Source organism: Populus alba, chromosome 1, assembly GCF_005239225.2.
Source record: "Populus alba chromosome 1, ASM523922v2, whole genome shotgun sequence".
In the NCBI taxonomy this organism is placed as follows: Eukaryota; Viridiplantae; Streptophyta; class Magnoliopsida; order Malpighiales; family Salicaceae; genus Populus; species Populus alba.
In genome coordinates, this window is record NC_133284.1 from 26,699,239 (window position 1) to 26,713,344 (window position 14,106).

General features: G+C 34.0%; 3 protein-coding genes across 6 annotated transcripts; all 3 read right to left on the reverse strand.

The window, feature by feature from the left end:
- Positions 1–85: 85 nt before the first annotated feature.
- Positions 86–2,079, reverse strand: LOC118045336 (thioredoxin-like protein Clot). The gene is made up of 2 exons (XM_035053930.2): positions 1,861–2,079; positions 86–594 (listed from the first exon to the last, which is right to left on the reverse strand). Exons 1-2 carry the CDS (start codon positions 2,003–2,005, stop codon positions 341–343), a joined length of 399 nt encoding a protein of 132 aa, XP_034909821.1. The 5' UTR covers positions 2,006–2,079; the 3' UTR covers positions 86–340.
- Positions 2,080–4,830: 2,751 nt separating this feature from the next.
- Positions 4,831–9,826, reverse strand: LOC118045337 (uncharacterized). Of its 4 annotated transcripts, none has more exons than XM_073409350.1 (7): positions 9,614–9,823; positions 8,168–8,397; positions 7,305–7,377; positions 6,962–7,055; positions 6,398–6,514; positions 6,252–6,309; positions 4,831–5,881 (listed from the first exon to the last, which is right to left on the reverse strand). In XM_073409350.1, the coding sequence occupies exons 3-7, from the start codon at positions 7,357–7,359 to the stop codon at positions 5,162–5,164; spliced, it is 1,044 nt and encodes a 347-aa protein (XP_073265451.1). In that variant the 5' UTR covers positions 7,360–7,377; positions 8,168–8,397; positions 9,614–9,823; the 3' UTR covers positions 4,831–5,161. The 4 variants fall into 4 exon arrangements, with proteins under 4 accessions (XP_073265451.1, XP_073265449.1, XP_034909823.1 ...); XM_073409348.1 differs by having other exon boundaries at positions 8,146–8,397; XM_035053932.2 differs by lacking the exon at positions 8,168–8,397 and having other exon boundaries at positions 4,831–5,866; positions 9,614–9,826.
- Positions 9,827–11,231: 1,405 nt separating this feature from the next.
- Positions 11,232–13,680, reverse strand: LOC118045338 (uncharacterized). The gene is made up of 6 exons (XM_035053935.2): positions 13,488–13,680; positions 13,306–13,342; positions 12,420–12,493; positions 12,221–12,314; positions 11,997–12,079; positions 11,232–11,647 (listed from the first exon to the last, which is right to left on the reverse strand). The coding sequence occupies exons 1-6, from the start codon at positions 13,557–13,559 to the stop codon at positions 11,471–11,473; spliced, it is 537 nt and encodes a 178-aa protein (XP_034909826.1). The 5' UTR covers positions 13,560–13,680; the 3' UTR covers positions 11,232–11,470.
- Positions 13,681–14,106: the final 426 nt, after the last annotated feature.

The window sequence follows — 14,106 nt, forward strand, 5'->3', positions numbered from 1 at the left end:
AGTTCCAAAGGTTGCTCTCAGTGATTCCAATTCAAATCACAACTACCATCTACCAAAGACACCAAATTTCTCTTGCACAGACAAATAAAAAAGAAAAAGAAGACATTCTTGATTTCTTCTGGGCAACTTCTTGGAACATAATATCATCAAGAAGCTATTAATGTCTTTTTGGGCTTGAATAGCTACACTTTATTTTAATTTTATTTTAATAGGCTTTCACAAAGACTTGAAAGCTCAAGGTGCAAGATGAACAAGCTACACTTGACAGGGTAAATGCTCAGATAGTCCTAGTAAGAATCATAGGATTTCCAGCCATCTCATAAGCTGGAAAAATGCCAAGTTAATTCCCAGAAACAAGGGCATTGATTTTGTGTTCAAGGTGAGCTTCATAGTCCTCAAGGCGACCTTTGACGGCATCACTCTCCCAGCTGATCAATGTAGGAACTCCTTTGAGCTTGAACCTTGAGTCTACTCGCCATGGGTGCTGGGGATTCCTCCATGTTGGTCTATCTCCAACATAAGCTCGCAGAAGCGCAACATCATCTGGCAATGCCTCCAGCTTCTTCAAAATTACAGGTTCAGCTCTCACACAATCTGGTTAGAGATGTCAAAAAGAAATCATTAAATTACATTCCGGATTTGAATATTGTCATATTTCTCAAAACAAGCAACTCAGACCTCACAAAATCAACAGATTTGTACCAAAAACAGCACATTTTTTATACATCGAGTAAAAGATTCCAAGTTCTTCACTCAAAGGAATAATTCATAATAGCCACTCAAAATAAAGCCAAATGTGGCATAAGATGCCAAAAAAGTAATCTTAAGAGCAGAGCTGTGAGAGAAAAAGATCGTGTTCCAGAAGAATAATGAACCAATGCCTTTCTAACTCTCAGTACTGAGCCATAAATGATGCGAAGGCCATTCCAAATGAGTCATTTCTATAAGAAATTAAAATAGTTATATCTGTGGCTATTTGAACGGTAATAGTTACATTTCAAATAGCACAAACTACAAACTAAAGAGGCAGAGGAGATATGCTTTGCCAGCATTTCAACTGAGGGTTATCTCTTCTAAGGCCCCTTCATTCTCCATTTATGTTCTAGCCTGCTTGTTTGGCCTTGATGTTGTTAGGTGTACAAATTTTCTTCTCTCATGGGCAACCCCAGTACCCTACTCTATTACAACTAGCTCCCTAAAACATTGAATAACCCTCATCCAAGAAGTTCAGCAGTGACCTCTGGCGAAATTATCTTAAAAAAATAACAGTACTTGAAGAAAAAGCTGGACGAAATCTTAAGACTGCAAACTGAAAGTGTGCTCACAAATATCTAATTTTGGTGAATTCAGTTTTTGTATCATTAGAAAACACATGTTCACAAACACATATACACACAATGTTCCTAAACCATTTGGCTTCTTGAACCACTCAATGCTCTTCCCTTATCTTTACTTGAACTTTATCTCTCTACTCTCAATTACCATTTCTGCATCAATAAATATAGTCTTTTATTCAGAAAAAAGCACATGAAAATGAAAAACACAAGCATGTTTCAACTTATATATGACATGGTGCTGTTTCTGGAACCTAAATTCTCTGCAATCTACTAGTTTTTTAAAGAAAACAAGACTCAATTTCCCAAAACCTAAATATATAATCTTTTCACTCCATTTAAAAAAAAAAAGAAAAAAAAAGGCAGCAAAATCACAAAGACCGCACTTAAAAATGTTGAAACCAATCACAAAAACACCTTCAATCTTATAAACTCAAAAAGATCATATCTTTCACAAGGATTACGTAACGGGTCATCATTTTTCGAGCCATAAACGAAGATAAATTCCAAAAAAAAAAACATTTACCAGGGCACCAACTGAGATTGGTAGAAGGGTCATTATCAGCCAGGAAAAGGATGAGATTAACTTTGTTTTTGGGTGCTTCTGCTTTGAATTTCTCAAACACACTGCCAAAGCTTGAAATGGTTGCATCCACCAACTTTACTGTCATGTTTTCTTTCTCAGTTTCTCAAAATATTCGAAGCCTGATTTTTTTTTGTTGGGTTGAAGATGAAAGACAGTGGCCGCAAGGTCGGTCGGCATTTTTATAGGACTGCTATGTTGTGTCCTCATAGTTTAAGGCAACTACTTATTTGATCCTCGAAGTTTCAGAAATATATTTCAGCCTATATTGTCGAATCTATATGTACATGGACGTTATAGTAGGTACCTAAGGTCTCTCTCTCTCTCACACACACACACACACAGTTACTTAAAACGATCAACTTTACTTAATTTGAAGTAAAAATATCTTATATTACTTGGTATATATTTAAAAGTGATTCGTATTGTTTTGCTGTATTAATATGTTAAGAGGATACAATTGGGGCTTACGAGGCTTGAACTGGAAAGGCGTGTAGTTTATCAAACATTATTGTGAATTTTTATTTGAAAGTTACATAGAGATTTTTAAAAAAAAAAAATTTATTTAAAAATATATAAAAATAATATTTTTTAATTTATTTTTAATATTATATATCAAAACAATTCAAAAACACTTAAAATGTTAATTTAAAACTAAAAAAAATAAATAAAAATAAAAAATATGATTTGACAACAATGTTAAATAAGACCTAAAACCTAGATTAATCTAGGACTCATCCGACTTGGAACTTGTCCAACTCAGGAGCTTGAATTGATTCAGGTTGGAAAAAAAAAAACTCATCTAACTTAATAAAACAACTTTGATTGATTCCGGACAAAACTTAACTCGGTCTTTAATTCATTAATTTATTTTAAAATAAAATATTTTTATATTTTTATAAAAAAAAAAATATAGAATCCAGAAATATCATCTCTTGACTTATGACCAGGCTTTGTCACATATTGATTCTCGAAGGAGTTTTACCACAATGATGTTAAAAAGTTACATCTAAACTATTCACGTGAAATAAAGTTGTGATATTGCAGCCTGTATGATTTGTTAACCATAATTTATAAACTCTGTCATTATAGAAAATATAAAGTTATTTTTTATGAATAATTTTATATTTGCTATATTTGGAATCACGAAACAAGCTCTATAAAAACAAGTTGAAAGGGGATAAAAAAAAAAAAAAGAATAATTTAAAGCAAATACAAAACAAACATGCATGAATGTCACACTAATTACTTTCACATATTAAAATTTAATAAAAAAACTAAAAAAGGATCAAGGTTTCAAAGTACATACAAACTCATTGCATTGTGAATTGAAAAATTATAATGATTATTTTTCTCTTATTAATATAAATCATTGAATTGTCTATTAAGAATAATATGGTCCTTTCACAACTTTAATTAATTATTATTAAATTGATCAGGGACTATTTTTTTTTTTTAATTTTTAAAGCATAATAAAATAACTAAATTTCTTTTAAAGGAAAAATTATTTAGTTAGTGTGTAGGGGTTTTTTATTTTTTTATTTTTTTAAAGTACAATAAAATGACTAAATTACTCTTAGAAGGAAAAATTCTTTAACTAGTGTCCAAAAACTTTTTCATACTTTCATTTTGGTTTTTCTAATTATATCAAGTTTACTTAGGGGTAATTTGATATTTTAATAAATATAAAATATAATTTAAAAACAATGACAGCGTGTGAGGTGTGTCCCGTTGACCAAGTATTGTCTTTTACAATGACATTGAAATCGTCTTGGTAACCTCTTCATCTCTAAATAACGTGTGTAGCTTACTAATTTTTAGTTTGACGTTAGCGGCCTTTTATTTTTCTTTATCTTTTTCTCTCTCTCTTCCTTAACTTTCGAATATGAAAATTTTCAAAGTAATCCTTCAATTTATTTTTCCTGCAATTTTGGTCCTTATTTTTTTTATTACTACATGAAGTATTTGAAATAATTTATAAAATTAGAATTTTTATTTAATTTTATCCTGTAATTTTTTTTTTATCAATGGCTATTATTTTTTTATTGCTATTTGTTTTATTTGAGATTATTTTTAAAATTAATTTTCTTTATGATTCCATCCTCCTTCAGTTTTTTTCCTATCAGATTTGTCCTTATTATTTTGATTATTTTCTTTACCTTGACAAATTTTTTAAATTGATATATTTTTTTATATTTCATCCTTCATTTGTTAGGAATTGAGGTTCTCAATTGAGTCTAAATATATGATTTTATAGGTTGTTTAAGATATTAACCTAAATTTATGAGATCTACCTAGGTTTTCTTAATTTTTTTTAAGCTCGTGTTTTTTTAGTTTCACTATTCAACAATTATTTAATTAGAGATTTGGCTCTGATATTTTTTTATTTTCTTTCTATATAATTTTTCATTATTTAAAAAAAAATAACCCAAGTTATCTTGAGTCTTTCTTCTTTCCTTTTTTTTTTGTTCTTTGTTAAATTTAACTTTTTTTAAAAAATGTTTTTTAAATTAAATTAAACTAAATTAATTAGTTAAATATAAACATGATATACTAACTCCATTTCTTTCTTTTCAATTAAATAAGACTGGGGTCACCAAGTGGTCTCCCCCAGCCATATAACCTCGTAACATTGGCCGATTTTGTATACTGTGTTTTGGCTGTTCATATGGTCCTAAAAACTCTTCGGAGCATCTTTGATTTTGCAACTAGAAAGTTCAGAGTATCATAGCAAATGCAATTGCTATGAAGAAAAACGAATCCCAAAAAGGGATGTATCCAATATTGAAGCTTAACTTGGATTTTTCCTAGTGGTAGTGGTTTGGATCAAGTTAGGCTCTGTGTGGCCTTCATGTTCTTTACTGTTTTTGCATTATATAAAAAAGGGTCCATGACAAACCATAATTCCCCAGCTATTGTATGAGCCTTTCTCTGCCTTCAAGAAGTAATAGTTAGCGTGTTGCATCTTCAAATACAAGAACGGTTAAACAAACTGATATCTAAATGCCTAAGGGAGCTAATGAGTAATCTACACTCAGCAAATGCTGTAGAAAATATATGCTGAAGAAGACACAGAAACCTACCAATTTCTGCCTAGTCTGTAATGATGACTACCACTTAACCCTAAGCTCCCTAGTCGCCACTGATGAGCTTCAATAATCGCTACCTTCAGATTCATATTTTCCTGCAAGGACCTAAAACCTATAGGATGTGAGAAGCCATGTACAGCAGAACAAAACACTAGCTAGTAGCTGCAGTCTTCTTCATCGTAATCTTCCTCCTCCTCGTCTATTCTTGTATTTAAGTTTGCAAGTTGAACGGGATTGATATCCATCTTTTCAATGTCTTCGAGGGACCATCCAGGCACTTCCTCATGCTTCAATTCAGGAGTTGGTTTTGTTGACGAACTTGTAAGGACAACAGTGTCAGGTTTTGTTAAGGAACTTGCAGGGACAACAGTGCCAGGTTTTGTTAAGGAACTTGCAGGGACAGCAGGTTTTGTTAAGGAGCTCGCAGGGACAACAGTGTCAGGTTTTGTTAAGGAACTTGCAGGGACAACAGGTTTTGTTAAGGAGCTTGCAGGGACAACAGTGTCAGGTTTTGTTAAGGAACTTGTAGGGACAACAGTGTCAGGTTTTGTTAAGGAACTTGCAGGGACAGAAGCTAACGCTGGTTGTGTTTCTCCATTCTCATCCAAGCCCGCATTCAGGTCAAAGTCACGTACTGGAGCTTGTAAATTTCTGCCAGCTGGAATATTATCCTTCGAATCTTTAGGCTCATAATCCTTGTCAAGTTTTGGACAGTGCTCGTCATTGTGATGACCAATGTCAGGGTCATCTTCAAACTTCCCATGCTGTGCAGCTGTCTCCCTCTCCATGGATCTTGTCCCCCGGCCACGGGTTCTACCTCTGCCCCTACCTCTTCCTCTTCCTCTGCCACTGCTGCTTGTCTGGACAGTCTCATTCTGTCAACAAAATTTTAGGGTCGAGTTCTAGTGCAACATATTGTTCAAAAACATAAAAGTCAGAATAAATCCATAGAAGATTATTTTCTACATCGATTAAAAGTTGCCATAACATATGCCTTATAGTCAATGGAGCACAGAAACAATCTGCAGCAGGTGATACAATCTAACTTGTTGCGCAAAACTAACACCATTTAAACTAAGAGCATGGTTGTAGACATCAGTCATAAATAGTTCAAACTACAAGGTAACATGAAATTCAACTTCCAACTTTAAGGATAACATATAAATGCTGATATCTAACTTCATGCAAAATACTTGTATAGTTTTCTTTCTCCATTTTTATATAATGCAAGACATGGAAACTTACTGTTCTGTTTCTACTGCACTCCTCATCACTGTCATTGTCTTCATCATCAGCAACTTTCCTAAAGTTGAAGTATTAAGAATGTCATTAGTCATCAAGCAATCTAATGTCCAAACTAAAATGAAGATATAAGACTAGACATTCCAAACCTTCTTTTGGCAACACCACGTTCATCACCAGCAGCATCTGGACCGCCAAGATCTGGAACCTTGCTCACAATTTCCCTCAGAAAATCAAAAACATTAAAAGTCTGTACACACTGTTTCCTGTAAATTTCATAGCAAAAATCAGACCACCTCAATTCACTGATGTTAGAAGGTGTAGAGAATAAAAATGTCTAATGCACACATGAGGACACATGAACGTTAATGTGCCCGTCCGAGGTGTGCATGTGAGCGCACTTGCCCGGGCACATGTGTGTACGTGTGTGGGCATGCCCCTGCACACGAGAAAGAGAGGGGTGTGTGGTGTGTTTGTGTGTGTGTGTAAAGCTACATCTCATTTGTTCTAAGAGTCGGGACCAGACCAACAATATGAATAAGATTGACCATGACCCCAAACTCAAAGCTCTATATAGTACAAGTAGGCTTTCAATATATTGTCACAAAGCGCCTGGAAGGTTCAATTCTAAGGACCAAAATAATTTACGGTCCGCAGCTTGGCACCCATAATTAGATTTGTAGCAACAAAGACAATAGAAAAATCTTACTTACAAATGCAATGAATTCAAGGTCTTGGCTCCCCTTTTCAGAGTTATTTCATATGTTCGGTCACATAGGTCTTGCAAAAATAGTTCCAAGGCTTTAGCTGCACATTTCAATACAAATTGAATTAGTACTGTAAATGAAACAAAACAACCATAAAGAAAAACAAGTAGAAGAATAAAAATGCATTACTTGAAAATATATGGTGGGAAGGGGAAGAGGGTTTCCATGCATGGTATTGGCATGGGATGACTTTATGAAGAGCAGGTAGAAAAAGGTGGTGTGGAAGAAAATAGAAAGGGGCCAAGTTTCCTTTCATTGCATAAGCATGAATCCATAATTATTTACTTACAAACAAGAAGAGGTACAGCCATGGCAATCTTCCCAACATCCTCATCTGTTTGCATAATCTTTTTGATTCGAACCTATCAAATAATACCCAGATAAAGTAGATAATCAAATGCTAGAAAAATAAACATTGTAAAAAGAAAATCACTGGAAAAGCTAGGGAAAAATTTTATGCAAGAATTCAAGTGATATCTGTTAATTGCTCATAGCCTGTTCACATCTCAAAGCACTAAATGGGGCCAATAAAAAGTGTAACCACTAGATTCTCCTCGATTTGAAACAAACGCAAGCCTAAAGTTAAAGAGTCCTTGGCATGGTACAACTGCCCACAAGAGTTGATACAAAGGCTCTATCAATGAAATCATCATCGTTCGATGAGTGATTGAACAAATGCAAGATGAGGCATAATTTATTGTAAGAAGAAAATTATTTAAATTTGTTTCCTGTGATAAAAGCACAAGAACAAAATTAATTAACACATGCAAGATTACCTAACAAAATGCTATCCTGCTATGCACAAGAAAGGGAAGATTTACAATTTGCATGTCGAGTGACCAATACCAAAAAGAATTTAATTACAGCGGAGAGCTGAGTAGGTTCAATCAATCAATTTTTTGAAGGGCGGTAAATTGAACCAATCAAAATGGTCATACCAGAAAAAATAACCAATCTAAAATGTCGAGGTTCGATAAAATCTCTTTCAGCATGGCAAAGTACTACAGTGTTGTACATAAATGGGAAGGCTATAGAAGGATGCTTTACCCACAAAAGTTAAAGTTTTAGTCTGGTCTAACAAATTAGTGCCAACTAATTGTTGCAGAAAAGAAGTCATAACAAGGCATTACCCTGCTTTCTGTGTGGTAATACCTCTTGTACCACTGTCAGATGCCCGGAGCCTTTGGATAGGCTTTTTAGAAAGGGAAAAATGATGGCATCAGAAACAGGGCAAGATAAAGGGGGACAGAGAGGAAGGGGTTGCTCTTTGGACGAAACATCCTATTCCTATTCCAAGTATGCAGTTGAGAGCAGTTCTTTGCTCTTTTTGGAATTGAACCACCCATTGATGTTTCAAAATAATGCTCTTGAGCACAAATCTTCTTCTTAAAAAAATAAATTGTGGGGTCACATTCAAGGAAAGAGAGATCAAGCTGAGATAGAGAGGAATCTTAAATGCACAGTAAGCTAAGGAAAATTTGCGATTAATAAGGAAGGGGGACTGACAAATAAAGAAGAGAAAAGGTTAGAACATGATAAAAAGATTTGATAACTTTATATCCACAATTCAGCACATAACAAATTTCATATCTAACCATGGTGTAAAACTAAAAACTCTTTAATTTGCGCATGACGGCAAGTGTTTGCACACACACCTGCAATAAACAATTTTTTTGCAGCTATGTTATTCTGTCTAATGGGTTATCACATCTATGTGGCTAGGTTTCAGTTTCCACTCAATTATGCACACTCCTGTTACTAGTTGAGTTTAAAGACTAAACTTTCTACTCCACATTGAAAAATGGCTTACGTTTCACAGAACCAAACTACCATACATCTATCATGCATCACGTGCATAGAACAAAACAATAACTTAACAGGTAGTAAGACTAAAACAAAAGGTAAACATCACTTCTAAAAAGAGCTGAGTTCATTCCTATTACAGCAAAGTCACATCAACAACCAAAAATTACAAAAACAAGATGTTTCCATCTGTCTTCCAATCAATAATCCCTCGGAAACCCCATAAAACGTGGTAGAAGGTGAACAAAAGAATCCAGCAAAGTGCCCCACATGCGAAACAACAAAGCAATGCAACAAATTCAGTAGCACGCCAAGTACATGTAAGAAAGAGGAAAAGCACAAGTCAAAACATATTAGACAGTGCCCTACATACAGGCAATTCATTAACCATAATCAAACTGGTCCTACCTCAAGTTTAACCAAACAAAAACACTTGTTGGTCCACTTATTTTTTTGCTATTTCAGCCAAGTAAATTACATAAAAACATAAAATATCCAACAAACTGCCCCAGATGGGCCACAAATTCAGTAGTCCTTGTAAAAAAAGTAAAGGGCATGAAATATTATGGAAAAAATCAAAATCTAAAACTCAATAAAGATTAGACTGCTTTAAATATCAACAATTCTCTAACCTCATAGTAGTATCAGCCATAAAAGGGGAGGGGGGACAGTAACAGAATCGTTAACCATGAAAGCCAGTAGAACAAAAAAAAAAAAAAAAAACAAAGACAATCCACAATTTTTTTTACGAAAAAAAAAAAAAAACATGAAGACAGCACAAAAGAAAGGACTTACGGCAGGGAAACGAGTGTCGAGTTTCTTTTTCATGTTGTAAGAATCTCTCTCTTCTTTTCTCTTGAGGATAAGCAAGGAAAAGACAGCGTTGTTAAATAGAAAATATTGTTTAAAAAAAAATACAAAAAAGAGAGATGATGGAGGCTGAGCAGAGTTTGGCCGGAATAACGAGGGGAAGTTTGGGGAATTTATTTATATTTTTTGAAAGTTCAGGGTGATTTTTTTAATTTAATTACATTTATGGGCTTTGACTGCCAACCTCTAATCTTAAAAAAGGCCTGAGCTGTAACGTTACGCTTCTGCCGTCTCTTTGGTTTCCTTTGTTTTTTCTGATCTCTATGGTTAGACTTCACTTTAACCCTTATAAATTTACTAATATTCCACTTGAGCCCCTATATTTTATTTGTTTTAATTTGGGATTCTTTTTATAATGCTACCATAGAAGATGACACGTTATTTTATTTATTTTCTTTTTTTTTTGTTGATAATATATATATATATATATATATATATATATATATTAAAAAAGAAAAAAAAAACGAGCATCATACACTTTTAAAACTTTAGTATGGAGGGTTTATTCTTATTCTTAGGAACCTAATTCAAATTATCTTCTAATCTATTTTAAAGTTAAAAAAATAAAATAAAATATTATTGTTTTTAGTCTCTTTTTTATATATATAATATACCACTCAATGCATGGATAACTGGCTAGCCATCATTAAAACTGAGAAAACTCACTTTTCTTTTACATTTTCTTATTAATATTTTATTTTTTTTCCTCTTAAATTTGCATTTATATGAGAATATTTCCATAAAAATACTTCAAAAACTTATTTTTAAAAATGCTTTTCGTCTAAAATGACTTTGTTTCAGATTTCTTTTTATTCTTAATATCTTCGAAAGCAATAAAAGCTGGGTTTTTTTCCTTTACTGTTTTGCCTAATATCAACTTTTTGAGGGTCTTCGGACCAGCTTCTGCATCAAATCAAAACTATTATTATTTTTGAACGATTTTAAGAACGCCTCATCAAACATCAATCTGCACAAATTCTTTTAATCGATGACCCTAAAGTTTGGATCCAAGAAGTCAAGAAAATAACTCTTTTACTACCAAGCCAACCGTTGAAGTTGCTGCCTAGCATCAACTTGGTGTTTGAGTTGAGCCCAAAATCTCTAAACTATGTCGTGAATTCCCAACCGTTTATGCCCTGGAGAGATCGTTTCTTGCTGCCTAAATTTAAACACATTGCAATTTGCAGGACAAGGTGCTAATCAGCCATATACGAGAGAAACAGCCCAAATTTCGGAGCATTGTAAACTAGCGAGGGAGTGCCCTCGAAAATTTCAAATGGCAGTCTCAGAAACACAACTTTTCTCAAATGACCAGGATTCATAGATTTCATCTATATGGTATCTATTTTAATCCAAATGCATTTTGTTTCTCTCTGGATTGTTTCATTTCTCTCTGGATTGTTTCATGCACAACTCAACAAATTGGAAACGGCGAAAATCTGCGAAAGACAACAAATGAAAAGGGAGCTTTTCGCATTTTAGCATAAATTGATTGGCAACATTAAATTTCACTTTGCCGGTATTGAGATTTTATGCAATAAAATTCAGTAATCAGCTTGTGCAGTTAAATTAGCTTCTGAAAATGCCAAAATATTACAGGACTCTCTGATAGCTGTACAAAACTTTCTTTTTTCTAAGAAAAAACGGATGAAAACCTATATTGTGAAATAGATGATGACGACATGACGAGGATGACAACGACTTTTTTCATTTGAAGAATGTATTCATTTTGGACAATGAACTGAGGACGAATCTTCCATATCAACATCAAGCATGCTAATGTTACTTGTTTTCATACACATGCTTGTCTAAGAAAGCTTTAGCCAGATTACTGAAGCTTACATTTACTGTTTCGGCCGCAGCATACCTCTTGATAACATCTACAACTTCTGGCTTTAGAATCTCTTCCCTGGTAGATGAGTTACAGAGATAATAAAGAGATCCAAGAGCATAACTAACCTGCAAGCATACAGAACTCTTAATTAAATTAAACCATACAAAAAACTGCATAATTATGGTTCATAGATTCAAGGTCAGCTATAGCTTCAAAGCATCCTAAAGAATTGATCCCAGTAACGAAGGAAAATTTTCTGAAAGACCAAAGAAATGTCAAAGCTATAAAAGCACACTCCATCATGAGAATGGTAGAGTGAGGAAAACAGAGAAGGGGGGAGGGCAGCCAAATTTCTTACAGGGGAAAAAAATTATTTAGGCCGTGTAGTTAGGACCACATCATCTCCAGGATGAGCAAAACAAGTTATGAAGCAGGGGGGTGGAACAATAAAGAAGCACAAGCTTTTCCACTTACAGTGTTTCTTACTGGGCTTGATAAACACTGGATAGCGAGGGGTATGCCACCGGACTGAGTGATGATAGCAGCATTTGCTGGATCTGCACACAAGAGTTTAGAAGAAAAAAAAATAGCATGAAAAAGGAGGCTATAAATATGCAAAGCAAACAATCTTTGCAGCCTGATACTTGCGGTCAGCAGTATTTCTAGTTCTAGCAGAAGGTACACTCTGTTGGACTTACCAACAGAAGAATTGCATATTCCTCCAATCCCAAATTCCACAAGCTTCTCATTTGGTTCTGTTATGCAATCAAGGAACAGCTCCAAAACATTTAGCTGTTTAGATCACATTCAAAAGTTGTGACATGGAAGAATTATATGAAATATTCCTTGGTTTATAATTATAACCAGATATTTCTAAAACCAAAATCAAGTATTAACCTGGCGCAAGAATGTATAGTTATAAGGATCATAAGCAAAGTTTGCCAAGTTAGCAGCAATCCTCTCTTTTCTTTCTGCAACAACAAGAACAAAAAATATGGTCAATAGAAGTTGTATAGGCAAGGTTAGTTTTCAATGGTTTAGTCACATTACAAGACATGGTGTGAAGTGACATTTGCAAAAATACAGACAGTATTTGAACTTGGCTACCCTTACAAACAGACACATTTCAAGCATGTCTCCACCCTCAGAATCCCCCACACCTCCTCACAATGATATAAATTGACACTCCACTTTCACTCCCAGACCAGACACAAAAGCAACATGCACAACACCCAAAAAATAGCAGAGACAAAGAAGCACGTCCTCTGCTACCACCCGAGTTTCTATATTTGCTTAGGCTGCATATTGCACAGATATCCAGTGAATCTAGATTGTGCAACATTCCTCTTGACAGCGGAAATACTGCCACCGCCAAAGACTCCATTTCATACCAAACAAAGGGTAAATGCAGAACACAGATAACAAAGTTAGGATGCATAATAGCTACAAACAGAATGACATCGTAAACTGCATTCTACAGCCATGTAGAACATAGAAATCAGTTTAGTATTTGAAGACGGGCTAGCTTTGCATATTATAACTCAATCATGTAATGGAAGATTCTCAAAATCAACAAGGATTATTAATAGGAAAGTAAATTCATAGCCAACAACACAACGAAATCAGGTAAAAAGCATGAACTCTAATAATCTGATCAAGCTAAGGGATTAATCAATGATTAAGGGAGCTAAGCCTTCAATTAAGTGCTTACAAGTTACAACACATATATATAGATTGACCTAAACATATTAAAGAAGACACCACGAGCAAAATTTAAAAGTACCTTCATCCGCTGCATTCTGAAACTGGTTCACCAACTCCTGTAAATCAAAAATAAAACAAAATGATCATTTGATTTGCTGGGTAATTATTATTTTATGATACGAACAATTAAACTAAAGCAAACAAGAAAAAACAAAAAAGAAGAAGATAAACAGAAGGGCCTTTCAAGAAAAGAAAGAATACCTGAAGGTATTGGAGTCTTGGGGTTCCATATTTTCCGGTTCTTTCTTCTTGTCTTTGATTATTTGTAAACATCTCTGTTGTCTTAGTCAGATATTTAAAAGTAACTTTACTGCTCCCTCGGAGCCATGACTTGCCTTCCTCCTCGTTTCTTACAGACCCTATGCCTGAAATCGAAGGGCTTTCTTGTTCCTAGTTCACTTCGGTTTCAGGGGTTTTAAATGGAGTCTTTGGGCTTGGCCAGTAAAACCCATTGGGTGTGATTAACTCTCTTTTTCAAACAAAAAAACAGAGCTTGTTTAATCCATATTTATTAAACTCCACACGGGACAAGGCTTGACAGAATGAACAAATTTTAAAAAATGGTGGAAACAATGTTATTTTAAAAAATTAAAATTTTAAATTTTAACAGGTTTTTGATCAAGTTAATTTTATAAATTTATTATAAAATCTAGTTTGGACCAAACCCCAGAATAACTAGATTCTAGGTTAATCCATCCGTCTAACCAGGTTTAATAACCACGATTCAATTTTGATGTAAAAGAAACATTTATGAAGTTTCTTTGGTTGCTAAAATACAATAATAATAATAATAATCTCAAGGTAATCAGGCATATTAAGA